This window comes from Hypomesus transpacificus, chromosome 17 (assembly GCF_021917145.1).
Source record: "Hypomesus transpacificus isolate Combined female chromosome 17, fHypTra1, whole genome shotgun sequence".
Classification (NCBI taxonomy): Eukaryota; Metazoa; Chordata; class Actinopteri; order Osmeriformes; family Osmeridae; genus Hypomesus; species Hypomesus transpacificus.
Genome location: NC_061076.1, coordinates 5,564,285 through 5,577,683, shown reverse-complemented (window position 1 = coordinate 5,577,683; position 13,399 = coordinate 5,564,285). Strand labels below are relative to the sequence as shown.

Below are 13,399 nucleotides of genomic sequence, written 5' to 3'. Positions count from 1 at the left end.
TTAAATCAATTGTAGTTATATAAAAGTCTGTGATTTCAACTTCCTGAGTCCCTGTACATTATAAACTTAATGCAGCAGAAAAAAACACATCTTCTTTCCTCATTTAAGAAAAGCATTCAAATCACACACTTACTTACATTTCCATACTAAACATGTATTTTTAATATAGTTCAATATAAATAGTTTTCCAATGTACAAAAACACAAAAGTGACTCTGTCCTAAGATCATACTGTACACACCAGCGTCATTAAGTCTGTCATTCCTCTGAAGCCAGTTCCTTAGAGCCATGCTTCTTGGATCACTTCCTCTGTGACATCAGCCTTGCTCTGGCCAATCTCTGAAGGGTTTCTGAGGATAGAGCCCTGGGCCCGAATAGTCTTAATGGGCAGTTTCTCCCTGTCACACTCCTCAGCACTGACCATTGGCACCTGCACCCAGGTGGTCTGGTTAAACAGGGCGTAGTCCACCTTGTAGTGACGAACCCCTAGCCTCAGCATGTCCTGGAAACGCTGGCCCCAGTGGATGTCAGCTGGGGTGTAGGTGGTACGGGTCTGGTGCAGGATGCCGGTGGAGTCTCCATTGTACGTGAAGGACAACACCAGCTCAAAGTCTTTCTCCAGAAGGCTGTCTGGGCCCATGCCATACAGTGGGCTCCCAGGCCCCAGCCTGTGGACTAGGGTGGCGGGTGTGGCCAAGATGATGTCTCTGCCCTCTATATCCAGGTCCTTGTGGGACACTGAGAACATGCCAGAGGAGTGCTTCACGTGGCGGACCAGCTGGGCCCTGGCGGTGCCCTCAAGGATGTGGTTTCTCCGGAAGTCTCCGAGACGCCACGATAGACACAGAGCGCCGTTTCGCAGGTTGACCACGGCGCACTTGCTGAAGCCCACCGTCTGCGCTCGTTTGCGGGCCGACGCCATCTTGGCCACGATGATGCCAATGATTGCGGTGTCGATGAAGCAACTCAACACAACCTGCACCGTCACCAAGATGATGACCACCAGGCAGTTTTCACTCATGCCCCTGAAACCGTAGCCGATAGTCGCCTGGGTCTCCATGGAGAATAGGAAGGACGCTGTGAAGCTGCGCACATTGTACATGCAGGGTTGATTGCCCAAATCCTCGGTGTCGTTGTGCACATAGGCAGTCAGCCAGTAGAGGAGGCCAAAGAGGAGCCAGGAGAGGATGTTGGAGAGGGAGAAGATGAGGAACATGACCCTCCAGCGGATCTCCACCAGGGTGGTGAAGATGTCCGTCACGTAGCCCCCCCACTCCCCTGGGATCGTCTTGAACTCCACAGGACACCTGCCATCTTTCTGCATGTAGCGCAGCGTCCTCTGCTGCTTGCCATGTTGGGAGCCTGCCATGTGCACTTCTGTGTGATGGGTGTCTATGGTGACGCGCTGCTCCCTCTGGGGGTCCATGTTAGCAGGCTTCTTCTCTGCAAAACACACAGGACACACAGTATGATTAAAGACCAAAACACACAGGATACACAACATGATTAAAGACCAAAAAACAGTCTAAAGACCATGCGCACGTCATTATCAATCAAACTGTTTGACTGTTTCCAAATCACCCTTGGCCTGATTGTTTCAAGTGGCTAATCTTTTTGAAGTGGGCCAATAATTCTTAAGGTGACAGTAAGTAGAGGCCTGGAACACTATGGAACTTCCATTACCCGCAAGTAGAATGTAAATAGGTCTCTCAGTGCTTGTTGAAGTGAGACCTTCATGTTTCGGTTAACAGCGGAGGTCTCACCTTGCCTGAGGCTATAGGCAGCGGGGTTACTGAGCCAACGCTAGACCTTGGCTGTGAAGAGAGCACTTCAAGAGCACAACCGCCTCACAGGCTGATTATTTACCAGAAAAGCTATTGCTACTTGGAACCTAGCCTAGAGATACAGAGGATGTGCATGGCTATGAAAGGTGATGGATCATAGTTATCTCATTGGGCTGCTAGAGCAGTTGTTGTTTGGTTCCTGTCCATTTTCTTCACTTTACTTATATGTTTATGTCATACATTGTTATTTAATTTTTGAGATAAATCCCAATCTAAATATGTCAAACAATATTGTAAAACTAAAACCGTTTTGGGAAAAGACCCCGATGATGATGTGTAATTATTTTCCCAGTTGATTACCAGAAATGCTTTGATTTATTCATTTGATCTCATAATGAAAGTTTAAAAAGTCTATTTTTCAGATATTGACTCAGCGAGTTGCTTCTACATGACTATGACATTCTGAGAATAAGTTGATGGATTTGGAAAACTATAATTTCATTAAGTGTTTCTCCAAATCATCCATGACTAATTTGGTTTAATAAATAACCCCACCACAACCATGAATAATGTCCAACTGTATTTCCAACTTAAGAGTTTTAGATGGAAATGTTAGACGGAAAAGTTGTAACTGCTTCTCATTTTGCAATGAATGCTCACTGAATCACCTGTGTCACACATGCAGTTTATTTACTTCTTAGCCCTGCAGTGCATACTAGCACCCAACTAAGTAGTGAGCTAGCTGCACTTCCTACATAAACAAGAGGTATGCTGTGATGCAGATCATAATATTTGATCGTGAATGTGTGATGTGTGAGTTAGAAAGCTGGCTGTGTGTGTTCCCACGGTATTAACCGATTTTTCCATGGTGACCCGTATTTTTCCATGGTGACCCGGGTTTTTCCATGGCTGTGGGCAAATTTAGTTGAATTTCTACTTTAGTAGCAGTAGTAAGAAGAAACTATATTACATTTATTCTCCTAAATAGTAATGCATAAATACATGTGCTAGATGATGCCTTAAGATTACCTATTAAAATATAATGTATCCTCATTTAACAGTAACCCAAAAAGACATCCTGTGTAAAGAAGTATTAGATAATATTAAACTCTGTTATATACAGTACTATAACTGATTACTGTTTATGAAGCTCCCTTTTCTATAAGACTGAAATATTACTCTGCAATCACTTCTTAGCTTTTTCCACAAAACCTTTTCTACAGTGAATTTGTTACATTTTAACTGTACAGTGAATATTCATCTTCTTATGGAGCTTTTATATACCCTCCATGTGCCCATGCACCTTGGCACTATCTAAGGTATTTTGACTTTATTGAGTAACTAGACTACACAGTCCATGCTTATCTCTGGTTTATAATGATTAAATATGTCCCAGGCACTATTTTAAACCTCCTGTTTAGTAACTGTGTATTTGTTTACAGCTTGTACTGTCACACATGGAGCAATTTGTATAATTGTGCAATGCTAGAGTTTAAACACAGCTTGAATTCCACTTTAACACTATTGAACACAATATCCTAAATAAAATAATATGAATTCAAATGTGTGGTAAAGACTAGATTTGGTATTTTAGGTTTTCCATGTGTTAGATTAGCTTCTGAGATGTGGAAAACTTCAAACAACATTTATTTAAGAGTAATCTGATGTACCTGTAAAAGCCAAGACAATGTGAGAAATCAATCCCTTACTGCTCACATCGAAAATGTTGACACAAATACAAAAAGACTGACCAGCACGTTTTTGTTAGCTAACAATTGATCACCTCCAAAATGGCCTAATTCCTTTAGATAAATTCACTTACTTGAGGAGAAGATTGTATGTCTGGTTGCACACTGAGAATCAGATATAGACCAAACTGCCAGGTGAAAGTGTTCTGACTCTGACTTATAACTCAATTACAGGTGAGTCTCACCCTATTGGGGGCAGTCCTGACCAAGCCTGAGGCAAAGTCCTAGCTCATTCTGATGTAGCACCAATCCTGTCTCCCCAGGAAACATTTTGGTCAATCTGGGAGAATTTATTGCCTGTTTAATATTTGAAAGGTCCCATAGACTAAACAAAGATTCAGTGGATTGTTTTGAACAAAACTCTAAATCTATAATGGTTTCCTGTGTTTCCAGAGTTCCCTACTCCATTGTTATGGGTCATTGAGATGATGTCTTTAACATTTTCTTAACTTATTAGTCTGAAAGTTAACCTTTGTCCCATCAAATCGAGAGACTAAATGTCTTTCATAGTCCCGTCAAGGAATTTGAGGTCAGATGTTTCCTGAATATGGACCAGAACAATCATTCAGATAAGGGGAAACACAACACACACCATTGCAGTATACATTTACAAAAGAGACAATAAAACCAGAAAAACGTCTACTGATGTTCTACAAATAGCATATCAGTTCAAATCCTTGTTCAGATAGACACCTTGTGAAAGATATGGCTTTTTCCTCTCATATAGTCTTGGGAGATAAGAGGCAGTAGCAATGCATTTAATGACTGTGTTAGTATTGTGACAAAGCAAAAACAAGTTTTATGAAGTAACAGACAAAACTTGTTTTTACTGCAGGTGTACTGCAGGTGATGAACCTGTAAACTAACGGAAAGATACAACTTCTGACACTTGGAACTGTTAACTGGTATCTGCTCTTTCAGGTGATGAGAGTGTGTTTGATGATATTAAGTCACCTAAATGTTAGGGCAAAACACCTCTGGGTGTTTCATCTGTACTGTATGTTCAGTATACTATTGGCCTTCCAGTTGTCATGCTATGTATTAAATAGGGATTGGACCCTTTTAGTCTGTAGCCTTTATAAGGTTGAGAAAGCAGACAGACTAAATAATGGTTGACTAACCAATGAGAATGCAATCCTGACAGCAGGCTCTCTATGAGTTGTTTCTTTTTGTTTAAGAGTGTTACTCGTAATCGACATAAAAGATTAGTTGTAGCAGAATACTGCATGCATCCATTTTCTTCTTATAACCATTCAGTCAAAGGGCTGTCTCAGATGAAAGTGGAAATACTCCCGCAGAAGCTACATAAATTACTGATTTATTAACAAAACATGAAAGAAACTAGTGTTTCTCCATGCAAGGAAGTAAACTGTGAGACTTAAAGTCCCTTTAGTGACTTTTAAACCCAGGGGAGCCTCAAATCAATAAGGAAGAACTGGATGTGACATGTGACAACGGGTGAGGTCCGGTAGGAGGTGGGATTACTGCTCAGTGCTCTGGCAATCGATGAAGAACAGATAACTAGGTCAGAGTAGAGGTCACTAATACTCAAACAAGCCCATCCCAGCACTCTTTGCACCTGTTCTACCCTCCATTTCAGTAGAAATACAATAAACGCTAACCAAGATGTAGTACTGGCACTGAGAATTCAAATCATGTTTGTGTTTGATCATCACTCCCCATCTGGATCTGTTGAGATTTTTTTGGCGATCATAATTCCAGGCTATAGGCTTAATCACACTTAACCTGTGGGTCACTTCAAAAAGTAATCTGAACATTTGTTTGTTAAATCGTGGAGATTTTTTAAATTTTATGTAGCGCATAACTGTATTTTGCGTTAGTTGTCATAAGTCCCATGACAAAGCAGAAACAAATGCCATATCCAGTCTAATAACAAATGATTCTCTAAAACGAGGCACATAGAACTATACATATTAGATTGTGTTTTCTGTGAGATGCTGAACACTGTTGTGACTGATTCGGTCAATTATGATCAGGTCATATGCTAATCAGACTAATAGTAAATGTGGAATGTGGCTCATGGTCAGAAAGTGCATACATTCCAGGTCAACATGTTCAACCACTGCCCAGGCTGTTTTTTGGAAGATTAAAGAAGAAAAAAGTACAAATTGCTTCACCAAATTAATTTTTTTTGTTACAATTTTGTAGCACAGCATTCCTGCACTGTGTCATGTTTTCAAACATTAGCTACAGCATAAGCTAGTTCTGAAAAACAGAAAACACATTTCTTTCTGAACTCAAACTTAAACATGACAGAACAGACACAAGGCACAACACTCCCCCTTGCTGGAGAGGGAGGGAAACTCGGTTTGAAACCAGGATGTCTCTTTCAAGTTTCAGTATTGAGGTGATAAGAGAGTTCCCAAGGATACTGCCTACAGGCAGCCTACAGACTAAAAAAAGATGAGCAGCTTAATACTGTCTTCCAAAATAGAGGCAGCTACTTGTCAGGATGACTTGACATATTAAAACACCTTATACAAAAGGGATTTTGATCATTTAATAAAGATGTTAGTGGATGATCAAATCACATAAGAAAAACAATGGCATTAATATGTTCAAGCACCATTCCATAACCAGCTGTTAATACAAGATCTTTTATATAAGTAATTAGTGGAGATTTATTTTGTATTTGTCAGCCTCTGAATGTTAACCACCAGCTCAAACAACCCATTGTGATCATACGTCCTGGCGTTTTGGCCTATGGTCTGATTGTGATGCAGTCAAGCAAGGCTACCTGTAAGGACAGAAGAGAGGTGGACCGATGTTCACATGCCTGTCACCTGACACCAGGAGTAATTGTATTTACAGAACGCTATGGATGTTTACACTAGAATATTGAATGAATACTATAGAAACGCATATTGGGGACTACTGTAAAGTCAACCACACAAGCATGTCAATGAGGATCATATTCATCTGTGGGCAGTGTGACCGTCTGTGGGTGGTGACATTATCTGTATTGTGTGGCGTAAACTTCCAAGTCTGAGGCAGCCTTTATAAAGGTAATCTCAGCTGTGCCTCTGACTTTGCAGAGAATAAACGACTATCACTCTTCAGGTTGGTTTACTGATTCTTCATTGACATATCTTAAATAGTTTGACTGTAAATTGTTTAAAGTCTTGCTGTCATTTCCAAGGTTTCTCTACTAGAAGGTTCCAGGGCAGAATTACCCCCTACCAGCAGAATGCTGAGTTGTCTGTGCTCTCTGCTTCTACTAACATGTAAGTACAGAAGGTTCTCACAAGTTTTGCACTGCATTGCTCTCAACAATACAGTGATGTTTCGTAACAACAAAAACACGTGTTTTAAACAATAAAAAAAAAAGTGTCACGTGTGCTAATGTATATATTCTACACCTAACCATCTTATACCGTTGTTCATGGTCTACTACAAGTGTATTGGATGCATGTACAGTAAATTAAAATGTATTAACTTTTTGGTTAGTGCTTGGTTTTGGATCCACTGAGTCCTGTACCAGTCGCCGCTGTCTGGCCAACATGTTGATTTCCAAGGATGTCCTGACTCAGCCTCAGTCTATTAATTGCACACAAGTCCTTAAACTGCCAAGTATTCTCTATACGACACAGTTTATTGTAAGTATACTCTTGAATGTACCTTTCACAATGGTTATTCTGCTCTACGCAAACATGTTTTACATGCATAAAATCGGACTGATGGTTATTTCCTCAACAGAACACTAAAGAACTTCGTTTCACAAGTCAAATGATAGTAAAATTGGTAAGTTACATACATCTGTGGAGGCTCTGCGATTTACAGATTGAGTTTTGTTGAGTATGTTTTGTCTTGTTTAATCAAATACCTGTGATTCTGACCACAGCAATGGACGGACCCCGACTTGGCATGGAACACATCAGTCTATAGATTTAACAACGTGATCCTGCCAGCAGATAAAATCTGGGTTCCCTCACTTCTTGTATTGAACGCGTAAGTTCCCCTTACTGGACTGTGTACGTTTATAACAGTTGAACTGGTAAATCTTTATAAACATGTAGGTGTTAACTGCCTGTCATTATTGTGTGTCTGTAGAGTGAGTAGAATCCAGAAGCATTATTCTAAGGATCTCCTGGTGAACAGTAACGGTACCGTGACACATGATGTCCTCCTAAAGACAGTGGTGGGCTGTGACGTGGACATGTTCAAATACCCTTTTGTTGAGGACACCTGCCCAATCAGCCTCAATGCCTGGAATGCAGACGGTAAGATCCTTAAGATGGACAGGTACAGTATGACAGTATATGTGAGATCAATTGGACAGTGTAAAGTACAAAAGCTTCTTAATTACCGACTGCATCACTGGCACTGTGCACCAGTATTAGGCTATACATAAAACCAAATAAAGGTATATTGACTGGCCAGTTGAATGTAGAACTACAGCAATTCACTTTAGTAAACCACCCCAAATTGTATTTATAAATATATCTGTACTGTTTCACAGAATGTGGGTTGCTAATGCAATTTGGAAGGGTTGTCAATGGTGACAGCGACACTGGAGAATGGCTTACTCAGTCGGTGGAGCTTGTTTCCCACAATGGCAGAAATGACCGCAACACCCTCAACGTAAGAGAGTTCAATAAAATAATTTGAACTTGTCACCGTACCTCAACACAAGCATTTGTGAAGCTCATTCTCGTCCTTTCATCTGGGCTATCTGACTCCACAGGTGCATTTCAAAATTCGCAGCACCGGCCCGGTTGTGACCCTAATCCTACCCAGTGTGTTAATCATCATCGCCGATGTGGTGAGCTTTGCGTTACCAATAGGAGGAGAGCGCGTCTGTTTCAAGGTGACCCTGGTGCTCAGTTTCATCATGTTCCTCCTCATCCTCAATGACTTGCTTCCTGCAGACAACAATTGCAGCCCCTTGATCCGTGAGTCACCTGCATAAGATGTGAAGCTGAATGAAATAGAATCACAGTAGATATGTAGACAGAGTACACTTGAACATACATACATTTGTGTCCACACTCATAGATACAAAGACTTAATGTGTGTATGCAGACGTGCATACACACACAGATTATGCTAAAAGGAAAATATGTGGTAAATTAAGAGTTTGTGAAAAGCCTTAAAAGGAAGGCCATTCAAATAACCACATATTTTCCAAGCACTAAGCTTTGACATAGCTATTTTGGTCTACTGTACTTCACAAATAATACTGTATATGTTCACTCCTGGGACGGTTCATTTGGTTAGATTAAATTATCTTAAAAAAAAGGCATTCTTTCTTTTAAGGGATGGTAATCTTAGACTGCTGTAATTCAGATCAGGCTTTAGAATCGGAATATTTAATAATAAATAACTTTATCATCATCAATAGGTTGTGACAGACTACAGTTTGAAGCAATTTTATGAGCACAACACACTGCACCGATCCCTGCAACACTAAAATGTTCATGGTTATACTTTGTAGGGATCCATTTCTGCTTCAGTCTCTTCATTTTGGTTGCGAGTATGCTGGTGTCAATGGTGCTCACACGACTGACTGAAGATGGCACGATTCTGCCCAGCTGCATCTTCAAGTGTGTCAAATCAAAAGATTCCAAATCTAACGACAAAGAGATACTTGGGGAGGGCGGTAAGACTTTTGTCTTTTATTTGTTTACAAGTTATCGCATATTGAGATGCCTGTATTGTCTCTTTGACCTCTGATCTCTTATCACTCTCTTTGACCAGAATCCGAATCTGATATCAGTGTCATTAGCCTGACAGATGTTTCAGAGAAGAATCTTAACCTCCAGAAGGTGTTCAACTTCCTGGAAAGGATGGCTTCCAAGGAGCAGGGGAGCAAGAAGCATTTAAAGTTTGCAAACAAGATAGACAAAGTCTATTTTTGGATCTACTTGATTGTATGCATTATCTATGCTACTTTAATCCTTTACCTCCTTATGGGTTACACTGGATGTCCAATTGACAAATTACCAGAATGGAACAATTAATTGCCTCCCTCCTTTTAAAAGTAATTTCTAAACATTAATTGCTGCAAAACTAATTCATTAACTAACATTCTGAAGCTCTTTGTGCAAGGTACAAATGAGTAAAACTTTTTGAGAACTATCTTAAAATTAGTTTATAAAGTATTAGTACTTAATCAGCTGTCAATTAACAAATAGTTTGTAAATTGTTTAAAATTATTAGTTCATTCGTGTAATGTATGTATTATTGGGAAATAAACCAATTACCAATTTTTTACATTAGTAAAATTAGTAATTTTGTATATTATTAGATAACATTTTTCAAATAACATTTTTCAATTGAATTTCAAGTTTGTCGTAAAACTGGTACAAAACAACTTTAAACTAAATACACAAAAAATAAAAGTACATTATTTCAAAGTTAAACAATATAGTCTGTTCCAAGATCCTTAACCTCAGGCTGACATGTCAAACAGCGTCTGGATCATCTGCTCCACCTGCTGTGGGCTGTATTTGAGGCACCTTTCAGGCTGTTTGGTGAAATCCGCATCTTCATACCTGTGGTAGGAAACCATATAAACAAGTGCAAAATAAATGTGCATGTGGACTAATACTGTGTCGTTCTTGCATATGATCAGCATCAGGTAAACAAAGTATTTAAACACTTTTAGTAGCACTAGCATTAAGTTGTACGTCTGTTTTCGATAAAGCTTTTCTATGGATGGTCATGTTTTCTCCTGAATTGAGCTGTAGTTACCGACAGTACCAGGTGTTTACATTTGGGGTGCATGCGAGCAACGGTCTGACGTCAATTCAACCGTCCATCATCATCATTCCATTCCAATACACTCATATAAACACTTACTGTATCTTTGGTCATAGGTAAAAATGGCAATTTGAATCTTTGTCTGGGGCTGTTGGTTTAAAAATGTCAAATAAATATGTTACCACCAGCTGGCTATGCTGTTAGTTTCTTACTTGTGCAGAAAGGACCTGTAGCTGGTGGATACCAGCTCTCCTTGCATCTGGCACAGGGCTGTCCGGAGCTCCTTATCGGGCACCGCCCAGCCCTTCTGCGCCTTGCACTGATCCTCTAGCTTCTCGTTGAAACTCTTAGGAAAACAAGCTTCTACATTAGGCTCCAGGGCGTCAAATGACATAACTTTGTTAATGCCATTTGGGTTTAAATGATTGTGATTGTTTAAATTATGTCAGGCGAGATGGTGATTGGACTGGAAAATTGCAATTTACCAAAAATATGACCAAAAACATCTGGCTTGTTTTACCTTTAACTGTTCCTTGACCACCCAAAAGTCCTTTTCACTCAACTTTATGAAATGAGAAATGGAAAAAAGGGTCTATATTTGTTTTTCCACATTTATGTCAACCAACATGGTCCAGGGCAGTAACTCAGTTACTGAAAATGAAACACAAGACGGAACCTTGAAAGAACACACATTAAATGCAGACCAATAAATCTCTTCCAATGAAAGTTAAAGTGAAGAACACTGTGCTATCATAAGACATGAATCCACTTGCACCTTTCCTCCTTGCTTAAGCACGGGCTGACTCATGTCCGCCAGGCACTCTGTCACCTTCAGCCAGCTACAAAAGGCAAACACACTTTCTATATCCTAAACTTCACACAGTATTGTATCCATGGTGACACCTACAATACATAACATGTATTTTTTATTTTATTCATATAGCAGACCCTTTTATCGAAAGAGATGTACAAACAGCCATGCAACTAGTGCATTGAAACGACCACAATAAAATACCATGTCCCATAAGAGGTCACATTTGGCAGTTTTACAGTCGAGCAATTCTCCTCTCTCCCTTCTGCCTCTGCGTTTCCGCTTCCTTACCTGAGCTGGTACAGTAGTTTATGTTCATCAATCAATTCCCTGTACTCAGCCTCTGGATCACTGCCACAGGCCTTCATCACAACAATCAGCTTTGACCTGCGCACAAGGTTCTACAGTTTGCTAACCTGATACTTCTCAAGGATGCGTGAGACTGGCACGCAGCAGCTTTCTCCCTCCTCCAGAAATGTGCTACACTCTTTAAGGGTCAGTACGTCCAGAAAGTCCAAATAGCAGCGAGTTACAGACATACTTATGAACGCTGTTGTTGCTGTTTCAAAAGTGATTCTCCAGCAGTGACCACCAGGAAGAAAGATGAATGACAAGGAGAAAGGAAATGCCTACCTCTTCAGTGAGTTCAGGATGTAGTGGAAGTTGTTGAGGAGGAAGATGGCGCTCAGGGCAGGGTCGTCGTATGCCTTGGCCTTAATCCTCAGACTCAGCCGGAGGTTTTCAAGCACTCTACCTGTGGAAGAGATACAGTGCAGTGCCAAGTGACACAGGCCTTATCAGCAAAACATTTGTGAGAATGAAGGATTCGTGAATACAAAACCCGGATGGATTACTTACAGATATATGATGAAAACCAACTCAAGTGCTCTTTTGCTTCGGCAGATATTTGTTCCAAACATGCCGATGACTTCTCTGAAAAAGAAAATGTAGCCATAGCGGGCGTTGCTCCCTTCTCACTGCAATCTACTCTATCTCTCTCTCTACATATGGACCATCTGAGTCGTTTTTGGTTAAATGAATAATGAGTATAAAAAACAATGCCAGAGACTTGCTTACCAAGCTTATGAGCACTACTGGTCACCTTCATGGCTGTGCCAGGTCCTTTGTCATAGTTAGGCAGCACAAGAGCTGCGTTTACTTTATTGCCTGCGTTTATGATCAGCTGTTGCAGGAACAAGATGGTCTGGAAGGGAAGGAAACCCACCAGCATATTTACAGAGGAGTTCTTCATACAGCATAAAGAGCTGTGTTTCTCAAACATTTCAGTCAGGGAATATGGAAAAAAATGAATTCCTAAAATGATCAGATCCTGTATCTATGGCTACATATTTATCTTTGTATTTCCCACACCTCATCTGGGGGGGTCACATGTCACAGTTTGAAACCCCTTATTCAGTATGACTCAAACATACGAACCCCAGTAACAACACTGCTATTTTAAATGTCAATGACAGTGACTGAATGCTAAACTAGATGGTCAAAGGGCAGAGATGAGAGAACGTAGGAAGGTGTTACATTGTGATTGAGCTCGTGCACTGTTCCATCCATGGGTAGGTTCTTACAATCCAGGTCGCTCTGGGCGAGAGAAGACAACATGGCGGGATGTTTTAATTAAATGAGCTCTGACTTCAGTTAAATGAACATGAACTTGTAAATGATCTCAAAATTGAAACCCAATTTTACTAAAGAGTAGAGCACCTTGACGCTGTCTGCGAATCCATCCAAACCTTTGGTAACCAGCTCCTTCATGGACGAGATGAATGTGTTCACCTTGGCCGTTATTGAGTCTGATGCATCCTGGCAGTCGATAACAGCAACAAAAATACACTAACTTTAGTACACAGTAACCTTGGCTTAGCCCCGTTTACTCTTCTCATTCCAATTTTAGCACTCTAGTTAACCTACATAATCACTAGCCTACACCTAAAACACACCTCCAGTACACTGGGTCCATTCCTCTGCTGTATGAGATAGTCTACTGTACGTAAAATGGTGAGGATGACCGAGTATTCGCTACGAAAAAAGGCCCGATTGGTGGCAAAGATGATGTTCTCTCCATCATGAAGCAGGTTGTCGAGAGCGTTCTGAAAAAGAGCTGATTCAGTCCAGGAGGACATGTGTCCTGTAACACCTCACTAGTCAGTAGTTCATTACACGGCCTGTGTGACCTTTGACACCCCCCTCCCCCCCCCCCTCTCTCTATCTCCATTCCATTTCGCTTGGTTATATGTGTCACGGACCTGGATGAGGGCACTAAAGGTCCGGGGGCAGACTTCAGAAAACACTTGCGTCAGCATGGTGTGTTCTCGTTTA

General features: G+C 40.7%; 1 protein-coding gene across 1 annotated transcript; it reads right to left on the bottom strand.

The window, feature by feature from the left end:
- Window positions 1–279: 279 nt before the first annotated feature.
- Window positions 280–7,500, bottom strand: LOC124479444 (inward rectifier potassium channel 16-like). Its single transcript, XM_047038191.1, has 2 exons — window positions 7,376–7,500; window positions 280–1,442 (listed from the first exon to the last, which is right to left on the bottom strand). Exons 1-2 carry the CDS (start codon window positions 7,425–7,427, stop codon window positions 280–282), a joined length of 1,215 nt encoding a protein of 404 aa, XP_046894147.1. The 5' UTR covers window positions 7,428–7,500.
- Between the last annotated feature and the right edge of the window lie 5,899 nt (window positions 7,501–13,399).